The sequence below is a fragment of the Loxodonta africana genome, chromosome 15 (assembly GCF_030014295.1).
Source record: "Loxodonta africana isolate mLoxAfr1 chromosome 15, mLoxAfr1.hap2, whole genome shotgun sequence".
Lineage (NCBI taxonomy): Eukaryota > Metazoa > Chordata > Mammalia > Proboscidea > Elephantidae > Loxodonta > Loxodonta africana.
The window spans coordinates 40629203-40654600 of record NC_087356.1 but is presented as its reverse complement, the minus strand read 5'-3'; the positions used below and the strand labels follow the sequence as shown (position 1 = coordinate 40654600).

The 25398-nt window shown below is 38.0% G+C and overlaps 1 protein-coding gene across 1 annotated transcript in view; it reads right to left on the bottom strand.

Annotated features, from left to right (window-relative positions):
* Positions 1 to 25398, bottom strand: part of DNAH6 (dynein axonemal heavy chain 6) — a 302643-nt gene that overhangs the window by 224014 nt on the left and 53231 nt on the right. The window contains exons 11-13 of the mRNA XM_064268785.1: positions 22641 to 22841; positions 7025 to 7145; positions 3138 to 3289 (exon numbers count right to left, since the gene is read on the bottom strand). Of these exons, the coding sequence (XP_064124855.1) occupies positions 3138 to 3289; positions 7025 to 7145; positions 22641 to 22841 (474 nt within the window). The remainder of the gene's footprint in view (positions 1 to 3137; positions 3290 to 7024; positions 7146 to 22640; positions 22842 to 25398) is intronic.

Sequence of the window (25398 nt, the reverse complement as noted above, 5' to 3'; positions counted from 1 at the left end):
GTCCATAATAAGCAAGCTGAAGTCTCGCCATCTTTACTTCTAAGGAACATTCTTCTAAGGCTGATTTGTTCATTCTTTTGAAATTCCATAGTCTATTCCATATTTACCAACACCACAGTTAGAACTCATCACTTTCTGTCTTCCTTTTTCATTGTCCAACTTTCACTAGAAGATGTATATTCAAGCAAGTTTTGCTGGTATGGAATCTCAGCTACTTCTCTGCCATCTAGTAAGCCACTGACATTCCCTCTTCAACAAGATCTAGACCTCAGCCATGGTAGTGATGGTGGTGGTAGGGATTCTTCCTAGAGTGCTCTATCTCTGTCTTAGAGGTAGCAGATGCTTCTTATATCTGGTAGTCCTATATTCTTTATAGTTCTCTTTACTTCTTAATATCCAATCTCTAGTTACTCCACTCTGCTATTATAGTTAATAATCCTTTACATCAACCTTTCTTTCTTTAAATTCATTTGTTTTCTGTCTCCTGATCTGAATTAGGCTAATACAGTATATGTGGGAGTGTGATGTAAAGTATATTTCTTATTGAGGTTGCAATTCCAAAAGTTTGAAAAATACTACTTTGGTCATACCAGGTATATAGTTGTTGTTGTTAGGTGCTGTCTTAGTCATCTAGTACTGCTATAACAGATATACCACAAGTGGATGGTTTTAACAAAGAGAAATCTATTCTCTCACAGTCTAGTAGGTTACGAGTGCAAATTCAGGATGTCACCTCCAGGGGAAGGCTTTCTTTCTCTGTCGACTCTGGAGGAAGGTCCTTGTCCTCAATCATCCTCTAGTCGAGGAGCTTCTCAAGCACAGGGACCTGGTGTCCAAAGGATGTGCTGTGCTCCTGGTGCTGCTTTCTTGGTGGTATGAGGTCCACAACTCTGTGTTTGCTTCCCTTTTATCTCTTAAAGTATAAACTGTGGTTCAGGCCACACTCCAGGGAAACTCCCTCCACACTGGAACACACTAATCCTCTTAACATAAAACTACAATCACAAAATGGAAGACAACCACACAATACTGGGAATCATGGCCTAACCAAGTTGATACATGCATTTTTTGGGGGACATAACTTGATCTATGACAGGTGCCCTCGAGTTGCTTCTGACTCGTAGTGACCCTATGTACAACAGAACGAAATACTGCCCAGTCCTGAGCAATCCTCGTGATCACTGCTATGCTTGAGCCCATTGTTGCAGCCACTGTGTCAATCCATCTTGTTGAAGGTCTTCCTCTTTTTTCACTCACCCTCAACTTTACCAAGTATCATGTCCTTCTCCAGGGACTGATTCCTCCTGATAACATGCCCAAAGTATGTGAGACCAAATCTTGCCATCCTTGCTTCTAAGGAACATTCTGGCTGTGCTTCTTCCAAGACAGATTTGTTCATTCCTTTGGCAGTCCATGGTGTATTCAATATTCTTTGCCAACACCATAATTCGAAGGCATCAATTCTTCTTTGGTCTTCCTTATTCATTGCCTAGCTTTCAGGTGCACAGGAGATTATTGAAAACACAATGGTATGTGTCAGGCACACCTTAGCCCTTAAAGTGACATCTTTGCTTTTGAACATTTTATAAAGAGGTCTTTTGCAGCAGATTCACCCAATGCAATGCGTCTTTTGATTTCTTGACTGCTGCTTCCATGGCTGTTGATTGTGGATCCAAGTAAAATGAAATCCTTGACAACATCAATCTTTTCTCCATTTATCATGATGTTGCATATTGGTCCAGTTGTGAGGATTTTTGTTTTCTTTATGTTGAGGTGTAATCCATACTGAAGGCTGTAGTCTTTGGTCTTTATCAGTAAGTGCTTCAAGTCCTCTTCTTCAGCAAACGAGGTTGTGTCATCTACATAACACATGGGGGAGGTATATAGTAGAGCTCAAAAATGTCTGTGGAAATTGAATTGAATTTACTCCAACCATATTTTTTTCTTTTCTTTTTTTTTTTTTTAAAACAAATGAATAAACAAAGCTGCAGAAGAAAGCCTAATGCCATACAACTCATCAGTGACAGAACAGAGACTAGCACTTGGCTCTGCAGTCTTTAATATAGTGCTCTGCCCTCTGTCATCTATAGTAGAGTCAGCAAACATTTTCTGTAAAGGGTCAGGTAGTAAATAATCTGGCTTTGCAAGTGATACAGTCTCTGTTTCAACTATAGGTAGACCCCGACTTATGACGCGGTTCCATTCTGACAACTCTGTACTAAGTCAGTTCTGATGAAAGTTGAATACTTCTTTTTTTTTTAGTTTTCATATTATTGCCTTTTATTATCAGTGTCTTTATACATTCGATCTTTGAACATCTGCAAGTGAACATCTGAGAATGATAACATCAGGAAATTACATGCTGCAACACTGTATATAGTGAAAAATACATAGTCCTAAAGATAAGATGTGAAAAAAAAGACGACAGTTGTGAGATTCATTGTAACTTGAATACATCATAAACTGGGACTACCTGTACTCAACTCTGCCCTAGTAGTGAGAAAGTAGGCATAAACAATATGTATACAAATACATAGTAAAACTCTATGTACAAAACAACTGGCAGGCTAGAATGGACCTGTGTACTATAGTTTGCTGATCCCTGCTCTACGCCACTGTCTCTCTGGAAGTATCTGAGAGACATGTATAATCTGGCTCCTAAAAAAAGACCTGTAAGTTACTGCACAACCAATGCAAATTTCTCTAGCTCTAAAACTCACCAAAACATAATCAAACCTTCATGGGCAGTACCAGATCTGGAAATGATCCCCTAAATTGATCTCAGCATTTAGAATCAACCTGCATTCCCGAGGCCCAAATCCCACCAGGACACTGAGCTATTACGGTGGGATCTCTTTTGCAGGAAGCCTTGAAATATTCCAACAAAGGATAAAGGAGTGAGAGTAAGAGACTAATCTGAGCCCTGCAGTCCCCTCTCTTCCTTTGACTGAAAGCTGACTGCGCTGGAGGCAGAAAGAAGAATATGGGACTTTTCCTAAAAGTTAAGGAGGTTCAGTAGTCTTATGTTAATTTAAATGTTTTCAACATCAGGAAATAAAGATATGGGTTTTTTGCAGTAAAAAATCATAAAACAATTGTAGAGACCATAATAAATTTTCTCCCTAGTTCATACTTACCTCCAAGCATCGCAAAGGTGATGGAATTAATTTTTCTTTTAGCAGCTTAGTGTCAATGAGCAGCAATCCTACATTCCTGGTAGGTCTTAGAGCCACTGCATCCTTGTGCTGTTTGTGATACTTTTCCAGTTGTTCACTAAAGAATTGCACATCTACATAATTTATATAAAGTGTAAAATGTACTACATTAGATTTTAAAGGACCAATGAGAAAATAAATTAAAAATCATTGCATTAATAAATTTACACATGTACTTATAACATTCCATGGATAGACTACCTTGTATAACTTTGAAATGTTAATTCAGAATGCTTTGTAATATTTTATTTGTGTAACAAATGAATATTATAATATCTCCTATTGAGAGATAACAGATGGAAAAAACTTATAATTGCATTAGAGAATCCAGTCTGGAATGAACTAGATTCTAGAGTTAGATTTGTCTGAAGCTAGGCTTAACCTAAGGGGTCTCCCACATGATACCTCAAATGAAAGCATTTTGAGGATATTAACAACAAAAAAAATCTCAAAGCACAAGAGGTCAAGCGTAGGTAAATGCGTCTCCAGTCTTCTTCCCAATGCTTCTCTGCCACTCCTGCTCCCAACATCATGGTGAAGGCCTTTGTCAATTTGCACCTGGCAAATGTTGCGATTGCATTTTTTAATCTTGCTGCTTCCATTTCCTCCCTTATCCAGTCCACCTGGTACCGGGGAAGTTCGGTTATCCTTGAATACACTTTTGTCACCCTATAGGTCAAAAACAGCTCTTTCTAAAAGAAATATAATTCTGAACTCTTGTTTATCTTTCAAAATTCTGTATCCTCTGAGCCCCTAGGGATTTAGCTAACTTTATTTCCTGTGACTTCTGGTGCTTGGGTCGGATTGATTTCCTCCCTTTCCTCTCCCATGCCTCCCTCCCCCAACCCAAGGAGAAAAGGGTGTTGGTTCCTGCCTTTATTCATACTATGTGCGGTCCTGCATATAAGGGGCAGTTTGACACAGTATAAAGAACAAACCAGACAGGGTGTTAGAAGACCTGGGTGTAAGACTTCCTTTTAACCTCTATGTGGCTTTGGGTAGGTCACGTAATCCTTCTGAGACTCGCCTTCTTTATAATACAAAATGGGGACAATTACCTGTCCTACCCATTTCAGAAGTTTTGATGTATGTGTGTTTCTGAGAACTGGCAAAATAAGGTTATCAAATGATCCCTGGTAAAGAAACTTGTATTTTCCAAACTTACTTAAGCAGAGTCTTTTTTTCATGGTATGAAATTATCCTTCAGAATAGTGGTCCAAGGAAAACCAGTTTGGGAAAGACTAATTTGGTTCAACACTCTCATTTTACATATAAAAACAACTGAGATCAATAGAGGTTCAATGACATGGCCATGGTCACACGGCCAAAGAAAAATAAAAGAATAAGGATTATTAGAAAAGAAATACCATTCATTTTCTGTCTCTTTTTGAGGAAGGAGAGGCAGTATGCATAATGTTTAGTAAGCGCACAGGCTTTGAAGTCAGAGAAACCCTTCTCTCAACCACTTGCTGCATAATGTCGAAGTTGCCTTATCTCTACGTATCTTGGTTTCCTTATTTGTAAAATGGGAATGCTAAGATAAACCTCATAGAAGTGTGAGGATTAGATAAGATCCCTGAAATTATTAGGAAACAGTGTAAGTATAGAAATCATTAGTAAACACTGACATTTATAGGAATTCAATACTAAGATGTGGCTGATTATGTCAGGAACACAAAACCTGGCCCTGATCATCCTCTGGGGGCAATCAGGGGACGGTCTGGAAAAAAACTTAGATAAAAAGATGCTCATTAAGTATCTGCAATAAGTGTCAGGCATTGTTGTAGTAGTTTGAGAGCGTTAGATAACAGGCAAAACTTGGTATCCAAGGGGTAAAGCTAACTTCTATCAGCTTCTGACAAACAACTGGATTTAGAGGGTTAGGAAGTACCAGGGAGCTGTAAAGAGGAGGAGAACACGGTTCAGGAGTCCAGACCAAGTACTCCAAAAGCCCAGCCAACAAACAGTTAATACCTGCAAGCTCTGGTTCTAGGACTGGTTTCCAAGGCAGGACTGACAAGTTAAGATAAGACAAAATTAAGGGTAACCTGGAAGTCTGGTGACCTCACTCAGATGGGAACTTGGCAAAGGATCAAGAGTTATGTGGTGTTGTGAATGTGGTAGCAGAAGGACAGCAGGAGGCCAGGAGGCGTTGAGCTCAAGGATGTGAGAAGGTTTAAGAAGTGAGAACTTTTTATGTGTATTAGGCACACTTCATGGGATGAAATGCCAGGGTCTATACCTTACAGCCCCTGTGGTGCCATGTCACAGCACATGAGGCATCATACCCCTGTCAGTTTACTTTGGTCCAGCACACACTTTGTTTCAGTATGACAGCATTGTCAAAGACCAGTAACAGACTTGTCTATTTTATTTTTCTTCCTAAATTGGGATCCCCCTTTTCTCTCTCTAGGAAGTCAGTGTCTTAAAAAATGGGGTCTGTTTTAGATTTTAAAAACTTAAGGGAACTTACACCATATAAAAATATCAAGTTAAAATAGATTGACAACCTAAATATATAAGCTAAAGCCATATAACTCTTAGGAAAAAATAAAGGTAAATTTTCATGACTTGGATTTGGCGATAGATTCTTAGCTATGATACCAAAAGCATGAGTAACAAAAGAAAATATAAATCAGACTTCATCAAAATTAAAAAGAAAATTGTGTATCAAAGGACATTATGAAGGAAGTGAAAAAAAAACCCCTGCAAATCACATATCTGATAAGAGTCTAGTATCCAGGATATACAAAGAACTCTTGTAAGTCAACAACAAAAAGACAAACAATTAAAAAAATGGGCAAAGATCTTGAATAGACATTTCTCCAAAGAAGATATACAAATGGCCAACAAGCCCATTAGTTGTTAGGGAAATACAAATCAAAACCACAATAAGGTACCATTTGCGCTCACTAAAAAAAAAAAATGACTATATTGATAAAAATTGAAAATAACAAGTGTCGGCAAGGCTGTGGAGAAATGGGGACACTTGTACATTGCTAGTAGGAATGCAAAATGGTTTGGCCGCTGTGGAAAACCGCTTGGCACTTCCTCAAAAAGTTAAACAGAGGATTACCATGTGATTCTTCACAGCGTCATTATTTACAATAGCCAAAAGGTGAAACCAACCCAAATGCCCATCAAAGGATAAATGGATAAACTGTGACATAGACACACAGTGAATTATTATTCAGCCACAAAATGGAATGAAGTAGTGATATATGCTACAATGTGGATGAATCTCCAAAACATTGTGATAAGTGAAAGAAGGTAGCTACAAAAGGTCATACACTGTATGATTCCATTCACATAAAATATCCAGAATCAATCCATCAATCTATAGAGACAGAACACAGATTGGTGGTTGCGTGGATCAGAGGAGGTGGAAAAGGGTAAAGGCTGCTTGATGGGTAAGGGATTTTTCTCTGGAGTGAGGGAAATGTTTTGAAATTGGATAGAAATTGTAGTTACACAACACTGTAAATATACTAAATGCCACTGAATTAAATTTAAATTGCTTAACTCTGTTATGGGAATTTCACCTTAGCACAGGTGTAACTTCATATCAAAAGAGAAGTCATTAGGGACAGATTGCTTACCATAATATCCTGAAATGAATAAATAAAGCTAAAGAAAAAGGTAATTCTATGGAAAATAACCTAGAAATGAATAAAATCTTGCCTTCTCTCAAGCCAACTGTCACAAGCTACCATTCACTGTCATAACACACCACCAAACAGAAACCTAGAAGGCTGCAAACCTTGATATCCCTATCAAGATGAATTAGTAAGGACAAATGCAAAACTTACCAGGTTCCTCAAGTTTAAGAGCTTGTAAATCGAGACTCTCATTTTCCCTGAAGAATATCTGGAACTTTTCAAAGGTAGCTGCATATAGTCGGGCAGATTCAAATGCTGCCTGAATGGCTTCCTAAATGTTATAAACAAACAGACAAATAAAACTATGTTTTTCCTAAGCAGAATTCAATTAATATAACTAAACAAACAAACATGAATGTCTTCTCTGAGCCCAACCTGTGGATACATAAATCAGTAAAGATACCATCCTTGATGTCAAAGAGCAGTTAATGGATTCAAGAAGAAACTCTTGTGGAAAAAAAAAAAAAACGTTAAATCTGACTTTCGAAGAATTGTTCTCTGTGACTGAAAGAAAGCACACTCACACTTTGTTCAGCTTCAGAGTAAACTTATCTATCAGTAATAAACATATGGTAAATAGCAACGTCTGTTTATTTTCTAAAATACAAATTTTATGTCAATTAAGAGGTGTTTTTAAGCAAAGGCAAAACTCTGTATCATGTCTACAAAATGACTGCATTAATCTTAGTACCAAGCCCTCTGTACCAGTCAGTCCCTTATTCCAAAAATGAGACTTTCTCTAATCTCTTTTAGCCTTGGCTCCAACCTCTCCTTCCCCATAAAGACTCTCAAACCAAGAGAATCATTTCCCATATATATAATATGTATGTGCACATGCAGGTGTGTGTGTGTGTATGGAGCCCTGGTGGTGCAATGGTTAAGTGTTCTGCTACCAACCAAAAGGGTGGCAGTTTGGACCCGCCAGACACTCTGGGAGAAAAGACCTGGTGATCTGCTCCCATAAAGATTAAAACTCGTTGCTGTCAAGTCGGTTCCAACTCACAGCAACTCTATAGGACAGAGGAGAACTGCCCCACAGGGTTTCCAAGGAGCAGCTGGTGGATTTGAACTGCCAACCTTTTGGTTAGCAGCCTGAGCTCTTAACCACTGTGCCACCAGGGCTCCTTGTAAAAGATTACAGCCTTGGAAACCCTATGAGGTAGTTCTTTTTCTGTCCTATAGGATCACTACGAGTTGAAATAGATTCGAAGGCACATAACAACAAAAAATATATACAGTCGTGTGTCACCTAACGTCCAAGACACATTCTGTGACATAGAACATTATGTAATTTGGACATTGTGCAAACACCATGTTATACACTGCTGCTGCCTACCAGTTGAAGCATATACCGTTATACCGTAAGCTCTTAATTTGTAAGCAGGGAAAGTTCACACTAAAATAATGAGAGCAAGTACAGTACAGTACATACATAAGCCAGTAACACAGGCATTTATTATGATTATCAAGACATGTATTATAGCTTATATATGTACTAACCATTATACGCCAGGCAGTGCAATCAATTTGTAAACAAGAGACATGAGAAACACATGTTGCATGTAGGAAGTTGTTGTGTGCGGGAAGTGTTGCGTTCGCTACATCAGTTACATCTGCTATGTCCTAATCTCCAATCAGGGTTTCTGAATTCTTTTATAATGTTATGGGACCACGGATGTACATGCAACTGGACATTGCCCAAACAGAAGTTATGTGGTACATGACTGTATATATAATCATATGCTGAATGCCTATGAATGGCAGTTGGGATTTGTCTGTTATTGGTCTTGGTACATGACCCCACTGGTTGCCCTCCATACCCATCCAAGACCCTTGCAAGTACCTGAGATTTGTCCCAAGGAAAACTAAACACAATAAATAAAACCGCACAAACTTAAAACACCAATGCTAGGTAAAGCAGCTCTGAGTCATGCTTTATGGGTGGTAGACTAGTAGTCCCCACCAGTACCCCCAGTGCCATCGAGTCGATTCTGACTCATAGCGACCCTATAGGACAGAGTAGAAAGTACTAAATTAAGAAATTAACATTGACATTAATACTATTTTCTAACTATTGACCTTACACAAATGTTGTTCCCCTTTGAAATCAATAAAGACCTTATGGAGAGATGCTTTGAGACTATGTAAATTTTTGTTTCTCATCATACTTTCCACATACTAGTATTAGCATGCATTGATGATACTTGTCTATTTCTATGACGACTAAAAATGGTAATTTTTCTAATTATGTTTTCCTTTTACATTTATTAGCCGGTATCCTATTCCAAGGGAAACCTTTCTTTTATCATTCATTTATTCCCACTGTGGACTCATATATTCTCATTTTACTCAAGGGGTTAGGATAATGTTACTATCATTACTTATGCTAATGCTTATATTGTCATAGGAAGACCCTTTAGGCTGTTTTTTTTTTTTTTTGTCTTTCCTACACGTTTCCATCATTTTTCAGGCACATTCTTATTTTCTGTGTCGACAATATGCTCTGGGCTTATCTTGTACTTTCCCTGACTATCTTGTTATCTGACATTTCGCTTTTACGACAATAGTCAAAAAATTTGCTATCTATTTTGAGTATTAATGATGTATGTTGACAGTAACAAATGCCAAGGTGTAACCCTAGTTGTGATGGTTAAGGTTATGCACCAACTTGGCTGGGCCAAGATTCTCAGTGGTTTGGTAGTTATGTAATGATGTAATTTGGCAGGTATGTAATGATGTAATTTGGCAGGTATGTAATGATGTAGTCATCCTCCACTTTGTGATATGATGTGGTATCGTTATCCTTCAATTTCACATAATGCCAATTTTTACATAATGACCTGGTGTTTGGAACCTAACCATGTCTATAGGTGAGGAGTGGGTTTATAAAAACAAATGTCTGGGCACTAGATGTGCTCACTGATGTTAGGATGTCATTGCTTATTGGCCATCTCAGCAGATGGATCTAGGAAACACACACACACCCCAAAACAAAAACCAAGCCTGCTGTCGTCAAGTTGATTTTGACTCACAGCAAACCTGTACAACAGAGTAGAAGTGCCCCAGAGGGTTTCCAAGGGTATAATCTTTACAGAAGTAGATAGCCACGTTTTTCTCCTGTGAAACAGCTGGTGGGTTCAAACTGCTGATCTTTCAGTTAGCAGCTGAGCACTTAACCACTGTACCACCAGGGCTCCTCACACACACACACACACATACACACTACATATATACACAAAACCCTATGTATTTCTTTTTCTACTGATCATTAAAAAACTTGAGTTAAGGATGACTTTTATCACCACTCTTATTCAACGTTGTGTTGGAGGTCCTAGCCAGAGCAATAGGGCAAGAAAAAGAAATAAAGGGCATCCAAATTGGTAAGTAAGAAGTAAAAGTATCCCTATTCACAGATGATATGGTCTTATACAAGAAAACCCCAAAGAATCCACAAAAAAACTCTAGAACTAATAGAAGATTTCAGCAAAGTATCAGGATACAAGATAAACATACAAAAATCAGTTGAATTCTTCTACACCAATAAAGAGAACTTCGAAAAGGAAATCATCAAATCAATGCCATTTACGATAACCTCCAAGAAGATAAACTACTTGTGAATAAACCTAACCAGAGATGTAAAAGACCTATACAAAGAAAACTACAAGACACTACTGCAAGAAATCAAAAGAGACCTACAAAAGTGGTAAAACTTACCTTGCTCATGGATAGGAAGACTCAACATTGTGAAAATGTCAATTTTACCCAAAGCAATCTACAGATACAATGCAATCCTGACCCAAATTCCAATGGCATTTTTTAATGAGATGGAGAAAAAAATCACCAACTTCATATGGAAAGGGAAGAGGCCACGGATAAGTGAAGAATCACTGAAGAAGAAGAACAAAGTGGGAGGCCTAGCACTATCTGATTTTAGAACCTATTATACTGCCCCAGTAGTCAAAACAGCCTGGTAGTGGTACAACAACAGATTCATAGACCAAAGGAACAGAATTGACAGCCCAGAGGTAAATTCACCCACCTATGAGTAGCTGATATTTGACAAAGGCCCAAAGGCAATTAAATGGGGGAAAAAAATTGTCTCTTTAACAAATGATATTGGCATAAGTGAATATTTATCTGCAAAAAAATGAAACAAGACCCATACCTCACACCATGCACAAAAGCTAACTCAAAATAGATCAAAGACCTAAATACAAAATCTAAAACGGTAAAGATTATGGGATAAAAAATATGGACAATGCTAGGAGCCTAATACATGGCATAAAGAGAATACAAACCATAACTAACAATGCACAAACACCAGAGGAGAAACTAGATAACTGGGAGCTCCAAAAATCAAACACTTAATGCTCATCAAAAGACTTTACCAAGAGAGTAAAAAGAGAACCTACAGAGTGGCATCTGGGGTCTTAAAAGTTTACCAGAGGCCATCTAAGATGCATCAATTGGTCCCAACCCACTTGGAGCAAAGGAGAATGAAGAACACCAAAGACACAAGGAAAATATTAGCCCAAGAGACAAAAGGGCCACATAAACCAGAGGCTCCATCAACCTGAGATCAGAAGAATTAGATGATGCCTGGCTACCATCAATGACAGCTCTGAGAGGAAACACAAGAGAAAGTCCCTTAGGAGTGGGAGAAAAGTGTGGAGCAGAACTCAAATTCATGTAAAAAGACCAGACTTAATGGTCTGACTGAGGCTGGAGGAACCCCTGAAGCCATGGTGCCTGGAAACTCTGTTAACCCAGAACTAAAACCGTTCCCATAGCCAATTCTTCAGACAAGGATTAGACTGGACTATAAGACATAAAATAATACTCGTGAAAGCGTGCTTCTTAGTTCAAGCAGATAAAAAAAAAACATGAGACCAAATAGGCAGCTCCTGTCTGGAGGCGGGATAAGAAGGCAGTAAGGGACAGGAACTGGCTGAACGGACACAAGAAACCCGCGGCAAAAAGGGGGAGTGTGCTGTCACATTGTAGAGATTGCAACTAATGTCACATAACAATATGTGTATAAATGTATGAGAAATTAACCTGAGCTGTAAACTTTCACCTAAAGCACACACACAGGCACACACACAAACTGTGAGTTCATAACTCCAATTCCAATATGGCACCATAGGATTTATTCTAGCCTCCCTTCTCGGAGGATGAGAAACCTTGTGTTTCCGTTATCCATGGTATATTTACTTATTTAGTCAATTCTAGAATACACAGAAAACAGTTTCAGAATTGCTAACACACTAATACCATGCAAATATCACTGTAAAAAGCAAGCCTATTAACTAGAGTTCAATATTTGCTTATAGTTATTTGGTCTGTAGCCTGAGAATATAGTACATACAGTCAAAATACTGTTTTCAAAAGTGCTTGGTTTAGTTCTTTTTTTCCTCTTTTGAAAGCTTCATTGTTGTTATGTTACTCATTTGAAATGTAGTCAGATTCATTTATTTTTGTTTGTATGCTATCTTAGCTTTTTGTTTCCAATCCTTGTTGATTTTTTTTTAGCATGTGAAACATTAACATGGCTCCAAAAGTCAGAACTATATTAAAAGGTATACTCTGAGTAGTGTCACTGTAGTGTGTATGCAGGTTTGTAATATATTGCAAAGTTCTTTCCCATCATTTGCATTTTCACCAGCAAAGAGTGAGTGTGCCTGCTTTTCCATAGGCTAGCCAACAGAATGTATTATCATACTTTTTAATTTTGCTAATCTGGTAATTAGGAGGAAACCCTAGTGGCATAATGGTTAAGAGCTACCGCTGCTAACCAAAAGATCGGCAGTTCGAATCCACCAGGTGCTCCTTGGAAACCATATGGGGCAGTTCTCTGTCCTGTAGGGTCGCTATGAGTCAGGATCAGCTCAATGGCAAAGGGTTTGGCTTGGTTTTTTTTGGTAGTTAAGAGATGATATCTCAGTTTCATTTAAATTTGCATTTATCTTAGGGTAAGGAAGAATATCTTTTCTTATGTTTAGGTGCTATTTTTGGTGACTTTTCTGTTGATGTCATTTGGCCATTTTTCTACCTGGTTTTGGTCTCTACCCTCCCCATTTATAACAATTCCTTATATATTAGGAATAATAGCTCTTTAGCTGTGATATATGTTGCAACTAGATTCTCCCAATTTGTGAATTGTATTTTGATTTTATGGCTTTTTGCCTTGCACTTTTTTTTTTCATTTTTATGTAATCAAATGTGTCAATTTGTTTTATTTTTGCACCTGGATTTTGAGTCATACTTAGAAATCCTTTCCTTATGAAGAAGATTATAGAATTCACTCATGCTTTCTTCAAGTACTTTTATGGCTTAATTTTTTTTTTTTTGCTTTTAGATCCCTGAATTATTTAGAATTTATTCTTATGTGGAGTGTGAGATATGGATCTACTTTTATCTTTTTTCAAATGGCTAACCAGTTGTCCTAGCACCATTTGTTAAAAAGTCCATATTTATCTCAGTGATCTGAAATTCCACATTTTTACTTAATAAATCCCTACATGTGTTGTTGGCACTGAGTTGGCTCCAACTCATGGCAATACCATGTAAAACAGAATGAAACATTGCTCCGTCCTGTGCCATCTTCCCAGTCATTGGTATTCTCAAGTCCGTTGTTGTGGTCAGTATGTATTTTGAGTTCCTTACAACCTTTTTTTTTTTTTAACCTGGGGTTCATCTCCAGCACTTTATCAGGCAATATTCTGTTGTGATCCATAGAGTTTTCATTGGCTAATTTTCAAAAGTAGAATACCAGGCCTTTCTTCTTAGTCTGTCTTAGTCTGGAAGCTCTGCAGAAACCTGTGCACCATTGGTATCTGAAATATTGGTGACAGACCTAGCAGCATCATAGCAACACCACCATAGTACAATAAACTGACGGATAGGTGGTGTACTTGGGTGTAATTCTGGACTTTCTATATCTATTCATGTGCCAGTATCACATTCTTTTAACTATAGAGTTTATGTTAATATATGACTATCACCATTCATACCTTTTCTTTTTTCAGTGTTTTCCTAGTTCTACTTACCTGTCTACTTTTCCATATAAACGTTAGTATAAACTTTGCCTAGCTCCATGAAAAAGCTGGGATTGGTGTTGAATTTATAAATTAACTAGAGAGAACTGATATCTTTATTATATTGAGTCATCCCATCTCAGAACATTTGTTCAAGCTTATTTTTGTGTCTTCCAGAAGTGTTTTGAAGTTTTTTTCATACAGCTTTTTAAACATATCTTATTAAGTTTATTTGTAAATATTTCATGTTTTTTGCTATTATAAATGAATTTCAATATAAGGCATTTTCAATGTTCTAGAACAGTTTATGGAGCATTGTTACTACCTGGTCTTTTAGAGATGTGATAAAATTCCCCTGTGAAATCACTGGGCCTGCTACTCTTAGTGGGTTATTTCCGAGATAATTTTCTCTAATCCTTCTACAGAAATTGGGAAGTTTTCTATTTCTCCTGAGGCCAGTTTTGGTAAACATATTTCCCTGAGAAAACTATCTATTTCGTCTAGGTTTCCAAATTTATATGAATAAATATCTCTAAGTTAATTTCTTAGGGTTTTTCATATTTTTCTGTTTCAGTGGTTTTTCATTCATTATATCGTTTTGACCTTCTATAGCCTTACTTATTTTTGTGTAGTTGACCTGTCTTATACTGAGAATGCTGTTGTTGTTAGGTGCTGTTGAGTCAGTTCCAACTCACAGTGACCCTATGCACAACAGAACGAAACACTGCCCGGTCCTGTGCCATCCTCACAATTGTCGTTATGCTTGAGCCCATTGTTGTAGCCACTGCGTCAATCCATCTCATTGAGGGTTTTCCTCATTTTTGCTGACCCTCTACTTTACCAAGCATGATGTCCTTCTTCAGGGACTGATCCGTCCTAATAACCTGCCCAAAGTATGTGAGATGTAGTATTGCCATCCCTGCTTTTAATGGACATTCTGGTTGTACTTCTTCCAAGACAGATTTGTTCATTCTTTTGGCAGTCCATGGTATATTCAATATTCTTCGCCAAAACCACAATTCAAAGGTGTCAACTCTTCTTTGGCCTTCCTTATTCATCATCCAGTTTTCACATGCATATGAGGTGACTGAAAATACCATGGCTTGGGTCAGGTGCACCTTAGTCCTCAAGGTGACATCTTTCCTTTTCAGTGCTCTAAAGAACTTTTGCAGCAGATTTGCCCAATGCAATGCATCCTTTGATTTCTTGACTGCCGCTTCCATGAGTGTTGATTGTGGATCCAAGTAAAATGAAATCCTTGACAAACTCAATCTTTTCTCCATTATCATGTTGCATATTGGTCCAGTTGTGAAGATTTTTGTTTTCTTTATGTTGAGGTGTAATCCATACTGAAGGCTGTAGTCTTTGACCTTCATCAGTAAATGCTTCAAGTTCTCTTCACTTTCAGCAAGCAAGGTTGTGTCATCTGCATAATGCAGGTTGTTAATGAGTCTTACTTCAAAGCTGATGCCCCATTCTTCTTCATATAGTCCAGCTTCTAGGAGTATTTGCCCAGCATAGAGGTTGAATAGGTATGGTGAAAGAATACAACCCTGATGCACACCTTTCCGAACTTTAAACCAATCGGTATTCCCTTGTTCTGTTCCAACGCCTGCCTCTTGATCCACGTACAAATTCCTCATGAGCACAATTAAGTGTTCTGGAATTCCCATTCTCCACAATGTTATCTATAATTTGTTATGATCCACAGAGTCAAATGCCTTAGCATAGTCAATAAAACACAGGTAAATATCTTTCTGGTTCTCTGCTTTCAGCCACGGTTCATCTGACATCAGTGATGATATCCCTGCTTCCACGTCCTCTTCTAAATTTGGCTTGAATTTCTGGCAGTTCTCTGTTGATACACTGCTGCAGCCACTTTTAAATTATCTTCAGCAAAATTTTGCTTGCATGTGATATTAATGATATTGTTTGATAATTTCCACATTCAGTTGGATCGCCTTTCTTGGGGATAGGCATAAACACGGATCTTTTCCAGTAGGTTGGCCAGTTAGCTGTCTTCCAAATTGCTTGGCACAGATTAGTGAGCACTTCCAGCACAGCATCCATTTGTTGAAACATCTCAATTGGTATTCTGCCAGTTCCCGGAGCCTTGTATTCCGCCAATACTTTCAGTGCAGCTTGGACTTCTTCCTTCAGTACCATCGGTTCCTGATCATATATTACCTCCTGAAATGGTAGAAGGTCAACCAATTCTTTTTGATATAGTGGCTGTGTACTCCTTCCATGTTCTTTTGATGCTTCCTGCGTCATTTAATATTTTCCCCATGGAGTCCTTCAATATTGCAACTTGAGGCTTGAATTTTCTCTTCAGTTCTTTCAGCTTGAGAAATGCCAAGGGTGTTCTTTCCTTTTGGTTTTCTATCTCCAGGTCTTTGCACATGTCATCATAAAACTTTACTTTGTCTTCTCAAGCTGCCCTTTGAAATCTTCTGTTCAGCTCTTTTACTTCATCATTTTTTCCTTTTGTTTTAGCTATTCGACTTTCAAGAGCAACTTTCAGGGTCTCTTCTGACATCCATTTTGGTATTTTCTTTCTCTCCTGTCTTTTTAATGACCTCTTGCTTTCTTTATGTATGATATCTTTGATGCCATTCCACAATTCGTCTGGCCTTTGGTCATTAGTGTTCAACATGTCAAATCTATTCTTGAGATGGTTTCTAAATTCAGGTGGGATATACTCAAGGTTGTACTTTGGCTCTTGTGAGCTTATTCTAATTTTCTTCAGCTTCAACTTGAACTTGCATATGAGTAATTGATGGTCTGATCCACAGTTGGCCCCTGGCCTTGTTCTGACTGCTGGTACTGAGCTTTTGCATTGTCTCTTTCCACAGAGGTAGTTAATTCGATGCCTGTGTATTCCATCTGGTAAGGACCATATGTATAGTTGCCATTTATGTTGGTGAAAAAAGGTATTTGCAATGAAGAAGTCATTGGTCTTGCAAAATTCAATCATGCAATCTCCAGCATCATTTCTATCACCAATGCCATATTTTCCAACTACCAATCCTTCTTCATTTCCAGTTTTCAGCAAGTATCCTGATCGTATGTTTGATCAATTTCAGACTGCAGAAGTTGGTAAAAGTCTTCAGTTTCTTCATCTTTGACTTTAATGGCTGGTGCATAAATTTGAATAATAGTCATTAACTGGTCTTCTTTGTAGATGTATGAATATTATCCTATCACTGACAGCTTTGTACGTTGGGATGGATCTTGAAATTTTCTTTTTGACGATGAATGCAACACCATTTCTCTTCAAGTTGTCATTCCCAGCATAGTAGATCATATAATTGTCCAATTCAAAATGACCAGTACCAGTCCATTTCAGCTCACTAATGCCTAGGATATCAATCTTTATGCATTGCATTTCATTTTTGATGACTTCCAATTTCCCTAGATTCATACTTCGTATTTCCGGGTTCTGATTATTAATGGATGTTTGCAGCTGTTTCTTCGCATTTTGAGTCATGCCATATCAGCAAATGAAGGTGCCGAAAGCTTGACTCTATCCACGTCATTAAGGTCGAATCTACTTTGAGGAGGCAGCTCTTCCCCAGTCGGATTTTGAGTGCCTTCCAACCTGAGGGGCTCCGCTTCTGACACTATACTAGACAATGTTCCATAGCTATTCATAAGGTTTTCACTGGCTAATTCTTTTCAGAAGTAAACTGCTGGGTCCTTCTTCCTAGTCTTAGTCTGGAAGCTTAGCTGATACCTGTCCTCCCTGGGTATCTGAATACTGCTGGCACAGCTTTCAGCATCACAGCAACACACGAGCCCCCACAGTAAGACAAACTGATAGGCATGTGAGGGTATACTGAAAATAGTGTGTTAAAATCTATTCACAATGTTTCTACTTATGTTTCATTTTATTTCTTTGCTTTATAAAAGTGTTTCCTATGTTATCTGGTGAATAGAAACTTCTATTTTCATTACGAATTGTGGCTTTAAAAATAATTAACTGTCATATTTAATAGTTTTTGACTTAAACTCTACTTTTTCTAATATCAAGGGATGCAGAAATGAGTTAGTACAGCAGGCCTAACTTCTGTCCTTTGAATAGCTTGCTTGCAGTGTTGGTCATTGGCTGGTATCTGTGAGCTTGGATTTCGTGGAGGGTTCCCATCATTCCCTAACTTGTAAGAGTGGCTCACTGTGCCTAAACTGTTTGTGCAAACATTGTGGTTTATGATGAACACCTACTTCTGGGGATCTGGAATTTTGGTACATGCTAGGCAGAGGGTGCTTTATAATGTTGTTGTTGTTGTTGTTAGGTGTCACCAAGTTGGTTTCAACTCATAGGGACCCTATGCACAATAAAACAAAACACTGCCCAGTCCGGTGCCATCCTCACAATCATTGAGCCCATTGTTGCAGTCACTGTGTCAGCCTATCTTGTTGAGGGGCTTCCTCTTTTTCGCTGACCTTCTACTTTACTGAGTGTCATGGACTGAATTATGTCCCCCCGCCCCAAAATGTATCAACTTAGTTAGACCACGTGTGTTTGTCCTCCATTTTGTGATTATAACACCACCCTTACCCAGGTCACCTCATTGTTCCATTGTAAAGGGAGTTTCCCTGGGGTGTGATCTGCACCATCTTTTATCCCTCAAGAGATAAAAAGGAAAGGGAATCTTGCAGAGAGTGGGGGACCTCATACCACCACGAAAGCAGCACTAGGAGCAGACAGCATCCTTTGGACCCGGGGGCCCTGTGCCTGAGAAGTTCCTCAACCATGGGAAGATTGAGGACGAGGACCTTCCTCCAGAGCCAACAAAGAGAGAACGCCTTCCCCTGGAGCCGATGCTGTGAATTTGGACTTGTAACCTACTAGACTGTGAGAAAATAAATTTCTCTTTGTGGTATTTCTGTTATGGCAGCACTAGATGACTAAGACACTGAGCATGATGTCCTTCTTCAGGGACTGGTCTCTGCTGATAACATGTCCAAAGTATGTGAGACAAAGTCTTGCCACCTTTGCTTCTAAGGAGCATTTTGGCTGTACTTCTTCCAAGACAGATTTGTTCATTCTTCTGGCAGTCCATGGTATATTCAATGTTCTTCGCCAACACCATAATTCAAAGTCATCAATTTTTCTTTCATCTTCCTTATTTATGGTCCAGTTTTTGCATGTATATGAGGCAATTGAAAAGACCATGGTTTGAGTCAGGAGCACCTTAGTCTTTAAAGTGACATTTTTGCTTTTTAACACTTTAAAAAGGTCTTTTGCAGCAGATTTGCCCAATGGAATGCATCATTTGATTTCTTGACTGCTGCTTCCATGGGTGTTGATTGTGGATCCAAGTAAAATGAAATCCTTGACAACTTCAATATTTCCTCCATTTATCATGATGTTGCTTATTGGCCCATTATGAATTGTGGCTTTAAAAATAATTAACTGTCATATTTAATTGCTTTTGTCTTAAACTCTACTTTTTCTAATATCAAGGGATGCAGAAGTGAGTTAGCACAGCCACTGCCATCAAGTCAATTCTGGCTCATAGCAAACCCGTAGGACAAAGTGGAACTGCTCCATAGGGTTTTCCAGGAAGCAACTGGTGGAGCCCAACTGCTGACCTTTTGTTTAGAAGCTGAGAGTTTTATGAGGATCTGTCTGAGAGTTGATTTTCCCAGGTACCCTAAACAGGCTGTTTAAATATATAGATTCAGGGTATTTTCTTGGACTGTAGTTATAAATGTTTGTTCTATGCTCTTGTTTTGTTTTTCCTCCTTCAGGGTCTCCAGTTATATGTACATTATTTCTTCTTTGTCTGTCTTCCATTTTAGATATGTTCTGACTCTTTTTACTTATTGATTAATCTTATTTTCACTCTCTTGGTTGTGTTTCTGTCTTTTTTCTTTATACTCGTCATTAAATTTTAATTTGAGTTTATTCTCCCTTGGATATCCATGTAATTTAGTCTTCATTCCTGATTCTTTTTGTCTTTTTTTTTTTCCTGCCAATCTTTGTTTTCAATTTTGAGTTTTTGATTCATTGTGTTTTTTCCATAAACTCAACTGCTTGTTTGAAGACATATAATTCAATTTGTTAGGCTGCTTTTGCTTCACAGTGATTTTTTTTTTTTGGTGGGGGAGGGAATATTCATTTTCTGCTTTAATTGTCATTTTGTTTTCTTCTTATAGTAGTTGTCTACATATTTAATATATTTTAATATTTTCAGTTCATAGATTTTGATTTGTTTACAAGATTTAAAATTCAAGGACAGCCTCTTCTGCCAGTATATAAACATATAGTGTTTTATTGGGGTGGGGAGGAGAACTGAGAGTATTATGATTTTTCTTTCTTTTTTGTCTTGTGGATTTTAAATTTTCCCCATTTGCTTCATTTACCTGGCACTACCCAAAGTTCAAATAATGCCTCTGTTTTTCCTTTCTGATCTTATTTTCTCCTCTAGAAGGGATGTCACCTTGCATAACTTGCACACTGAAGTCCCTTTCCTATAGTCAATACTGTATCAGGATTTTTAAAAAAAGATTTTTTGCTTTTAGGGTGGACTAATTCTTTTGGGCAACCCTATCCCAGCTCCATTTTATAGATGTGGAAACTGAAGCCCAGTGTGAGGTCCTGACTTGTCCAAGTACCCACAGTGAGTTTCTCCTGACATGAGGTCCAGGGTCCTTTCTTCAGGAAATAGAACAGATGTCATTTCATTTCTTTTATAATGGACCTAAAAGAGTTACATTATGTTTCAACAAAGTATAAAGAATATTTAATGACAAAGGATCATTAAATTTTAGATCAACCCTTCTTGTTTTTATGCATTTTTCAGGACTGCCCTCATTCTCTACAAAGGCTTATGGCAGAGCATAAGAAAGAATTCTCATTGGGATTTGTGTTTATTTTTCTACTCAAAGGTAATGTGAAGTTTGGGTTTTCTCTGTGTTCTCCTTACTAGCTAAAGGATTGAATTTTATTTGGTTTTATTTCTTCTCCTCATAGGTCATTATTTTTTAGGATATTATAGGGAAATTCATATTTAGAAGTTGCCACCAAGGATAATAAAAAAAAAAATCTTTTTTTTTTTTTAATTATTCTTTGTTCCTCCTGGCTGATTTTTAATTATAAATGTAGTAGCTATCACTTTAAAGAAAAGCAATTCACTAAGAGAGTCAAAGTTGATGAAGCAGAATTCTATTTTGGTATTTGTTTCTAGGCTAGTTGTTGTGGTAGTTAATAAATGAAAGGAGGCTGTGGAAGACATCCTTAGCACAAGTACTGGTGCAAAAGAAGCAAAGATCTAGGATTAAATTTTCTAATTAGGTTCTACATTTGATTCTATATACAGTCAAAATAATTTGCAAAGTTAAAATTATGAAATGAGGATCAAGGAAATAGTGTCTAATAACATGGTCCCAAGCCAAATCCACTGTCATCGAGTTGATTCTGACTCATAGTGAGTGACCCCATAGGGTTTCCAAGGCTGTAAATTTGTACAGAAGCAGACTGCCACATCTTCCTCCTGAGGAGCTGCTGATGGTTTTGAACTGCTGACCTTTGGGTTAGCTGTTGATTGCTTTAACCACTGCCCCACCAGGGCTCCTTAATAACACAGTAGGAGCTTATAACTCTTGAATTGATGATTTAAAGTAATGGAGTTGGGAATAAGAACTTCATCATCAGCAGGTGTAGAGATAATAGATGAAATATCTTTGATTTTAAAAATTTTACTGGGATAGTTAGAACCATATCTTTATAAAATAAACAAATTTAAACACTATGTTAAAACTTAACATTGACCTATTGCTCCTTGGCATCCAAGTACTGCTGGACCTTACAAACTTAACATTGACCTATTTGTCAGTATATCTATGACACATACGTATGACAGTAGTAGGTCAATGTTAAGTTTGTAGTACTTGGGTGCCAAGGAGCAAAAGCAATTACAGTAAGTCAAGGACTACACTGGTCACAGCTTTGTCTCCTGTTTTTCAAGCAGGGGATTAGGTTACCCGGAGATCTAGCAGAGAAACAGCCCAAGGAGTAGTGCTGTCTTTTATCTTCTCACCTCAATATTCTCTAAAATGGGTTCTTATTTTTAAAAATTGGGGCATTGAAGCTGACAATTTTAGTACAGGGAGTACTATTTCCAAAACCCTCATACGCGCTTTAGGTGTTGTTGTTAGTTTTTGTCAAGTTGGCTCTGACTCATGGTGACCTTATGTATAACAGAATGAAACATTGCCCATCCTCATGACTGTTGGTATGTTTGAGTCCAATGCTTCAGTTTTTAGTGTTTGCATTTAAGGGCTATGAGCAGATGCCATTACATTTCTTTTCAAATGGGCTGAAAAGAGTTACACTGTGTCTTAATCAAACCTAAAAAATACTTAATAACTAATGACTTCAATAAAAAAATTCTGTTGGCTGCTAAGCCATCCTGATTCCACCTGTGTCTCTCAGCATCCTTTACAGCCATACTGCTTCACTGGAACACACACAAGTAGACAGTTAATGGCATATAACTCTCTTGCCAGATGATATTTTAATGCTTTTAAATAGTTATACTTTATGGGACAAATTTTAAAGGACAAACAACATTATTTTCAACTTTTACCATTTGGAGATTAGGCAGTATTCAGATTTTCACAAACAGAACACACAAATAATAAGAAATAAAGAAAATATACTATTCAATTTCCTAAAAATATAAGACTATTATAAAGCAGTTTTAGGTAAGTAAACATACCTTTATTTGATAGATGATTGTGTGAAAATTTTTATCATCATCAAATACTGCTGATAAACTTGGTCCAGGTCCACAAGTTTTTTCTTCAAGTTTGTTGTTAATGTAAGGGCTGGTGAAGGCATCGAAATATGGATCAGGCACGAGATTAGGAACTGATAACACAGTGTTCTGAAACTGATTAATTGCACCTGAAATACCATCCTGTTAGAGAGAAAAGAATAAATATAAATATATAGTTATATTTATGAATATTTCTGAATTTTCTGAAATGCTAGAACAAATAATAATTCATTCAACCAGGCCAAGTGCTGTGTTGACTCTGAGTATATTATAATCAGAAGACACAGCCCTTGCTTTACGGAAACATATTTTCCAATAGAGAGAGAGAGGCAGATAAACATAAAATCGCAACACATTGTGAGGAGTGCTACATTTAAAGTATGAAGAAAATACAGTAGGGTCTTGTTTTAGTCACCTAGTGCTGCTATAACAGAAATACCAAAAGTGGATGTGTTTAACAAAGAGAAATATATTATTCCCTCACAGTCCAGTAGGCTAGAAGTCTGAATTCAGGTGCCAGCTCCTGGGGAAGGCTTTCTCTCTCTGTCAGTTCTGGAGGAAAGTCCTTGTCATCAGTCTTTCCTTGGTCTGGGAGCATCTCAGCCCAGGAATCTCAGGTCTAAAGGATGTGCACTGCTTCCAGCTATGCTTTCTTGGTGGTATGAGGTTCCCAATGTCTCTCTGCTTGCTGCTTTCTTTTATATCTCAAAATAGATTGACTTAAGACACTGTCTAATCTCGTAGACTTCATCAATATATAAAAAAAAAACCCAGTACCGTCGAGTCAATATAAGTGCCGCTAATCCATCTTATTACATCATAGTGATGGGATTTATGACACATAGGGAAATCACATCAGATGATAAAATGGTAAACAATCACACAATCATACAAGGGAATCAGGACCTAGCCAAGTTGACAGATATTTTGGGGGGACACAATGCAAGCCATGATGGTCTCAAGGGACATAAAGCCAAAATATGCCTCAGGGAATCAGGGAAAGTTTAAACGGAGGATTAAACATGTGTATTCTTTAAGCAGTAATTTCTGTTCCCAAAATCTAACATGAGAGAAAAAAATTAGGCACATAAACAAAGATGTATGGACCAGGACACTCACTGCAGCATTACTTACAGTAATATCTAGAGAAACACCTAAATGTTCGACATCACAGAGCACTTACACAATGGAAAATTAAGCAACACTTAAAATAGCATATCCAAGGGTTTTTTGATGGCATGGGGAAAGCTTATGCGAAATGAGCAGGGTATAAAATGGAGTATAATATGACCCCAATATATGTATATGATCTTATGGTAAGCTATATATGTCTGCATATCAGTATACAGGCCTCCAGGCGCTCCTTGGAAACTCTATGGGGCAGTTCTACTCTGTCCTGTAGGTCACTGTGAGTCGGAATCGACTCGATGGCACTGGGATCGGTATACAGCGAAACAAAACCACAAGGAAATACATCAAAATGTTACAATTTTTTTTTAGTGGCATATGAGACTATGGATGATTTTAAAGATCTTTTTCTGTGCTTTTCACAGTCTCTGCAATGAACATGAATTAGTTCATAATTTATAAAATAATACAAAATCTAACTGGAGAAAATGAGGTAAAGAAAGGGTACTTCTTGAAATGAATCTTAGAAGATGAGTGAAGTTTCCCAAGTGTCCACTCCAGGAGTAGAGTCCTTGCTGAGGCTTGAGCCCTGCTGGCTGGCAGGTTTGGGGGCTATACGTCATTTAGGAGCTGGAGTGTTTACTGTCAATGGAGAGAAACAGACACCATGCCACTCCCTCCCCTTCCCCCCTTAAAGGCCTTGTGCAAGATGCTGAGTTCTATTGTTAGTCTACAGGCCAGTTTCCCCCAGGCTGCAACCACGGATTGCCCTGAGGATAAAAGGGTTCCATGTCTGGTAAGTTTGGGAAGAAATCCCAGGTTAAACAAAGCTAAACAAGCTTCTTCTCAGGATCTGCCAAACAGAATTCTTCACATCTGTTAATATGCAAACGTATATTGCATCCCCTTTTCTCCTGGAATAGCTATCAACATCTCACAGAGCATCCTTTAAAAAATGCTACTTTAGACAATGGAGAAATGTAAAGCCGGAAAGTGACATGACTAGATTTGCCTATGAGAATGATCTCACTGTTGGCAGTGTGGAAAATGGATTAGAAGGAAGAGAGGCAGGCAGACCAGAACAGACGGTGATGACAGGTCAGATAGGAGATGATGACATTCTGACTGAGAGGAGTGGATGAGGGGATGCAAGTAAGGATCATAGGATTTGGTGACTTGATCTTGATGAGGTGAGGGAGACTCTGGGATGACTCCCAGCTTGCGGGTTTGAGCATCTATCTGGATAAAGCCTTTCATTGAGGTGAAGACAGGAAGGGAGGAGCGAGTTTTGGAAGAAGTTGATAAATTCAATTTATTTTGCTGAGTTGGAATTAACTGTGGGACATTCAGATGGTGACTTCCAGATGGCTATGAGACTGGAGCTTATGAGAAAAGCAGTAGTTGGAAACACATATTAGTTGGTATTCGAAAAGCGGTAGTTACAACAATGGACACATATAAGAGCACCCAGGAAGAACATGGACAATGTGAAGAGAAGAGGAGGGAGCCCCTTAAGATAACCATAATTAAGGATCTCACACACACACACAAAGAGACTGGGAGAGAAGAC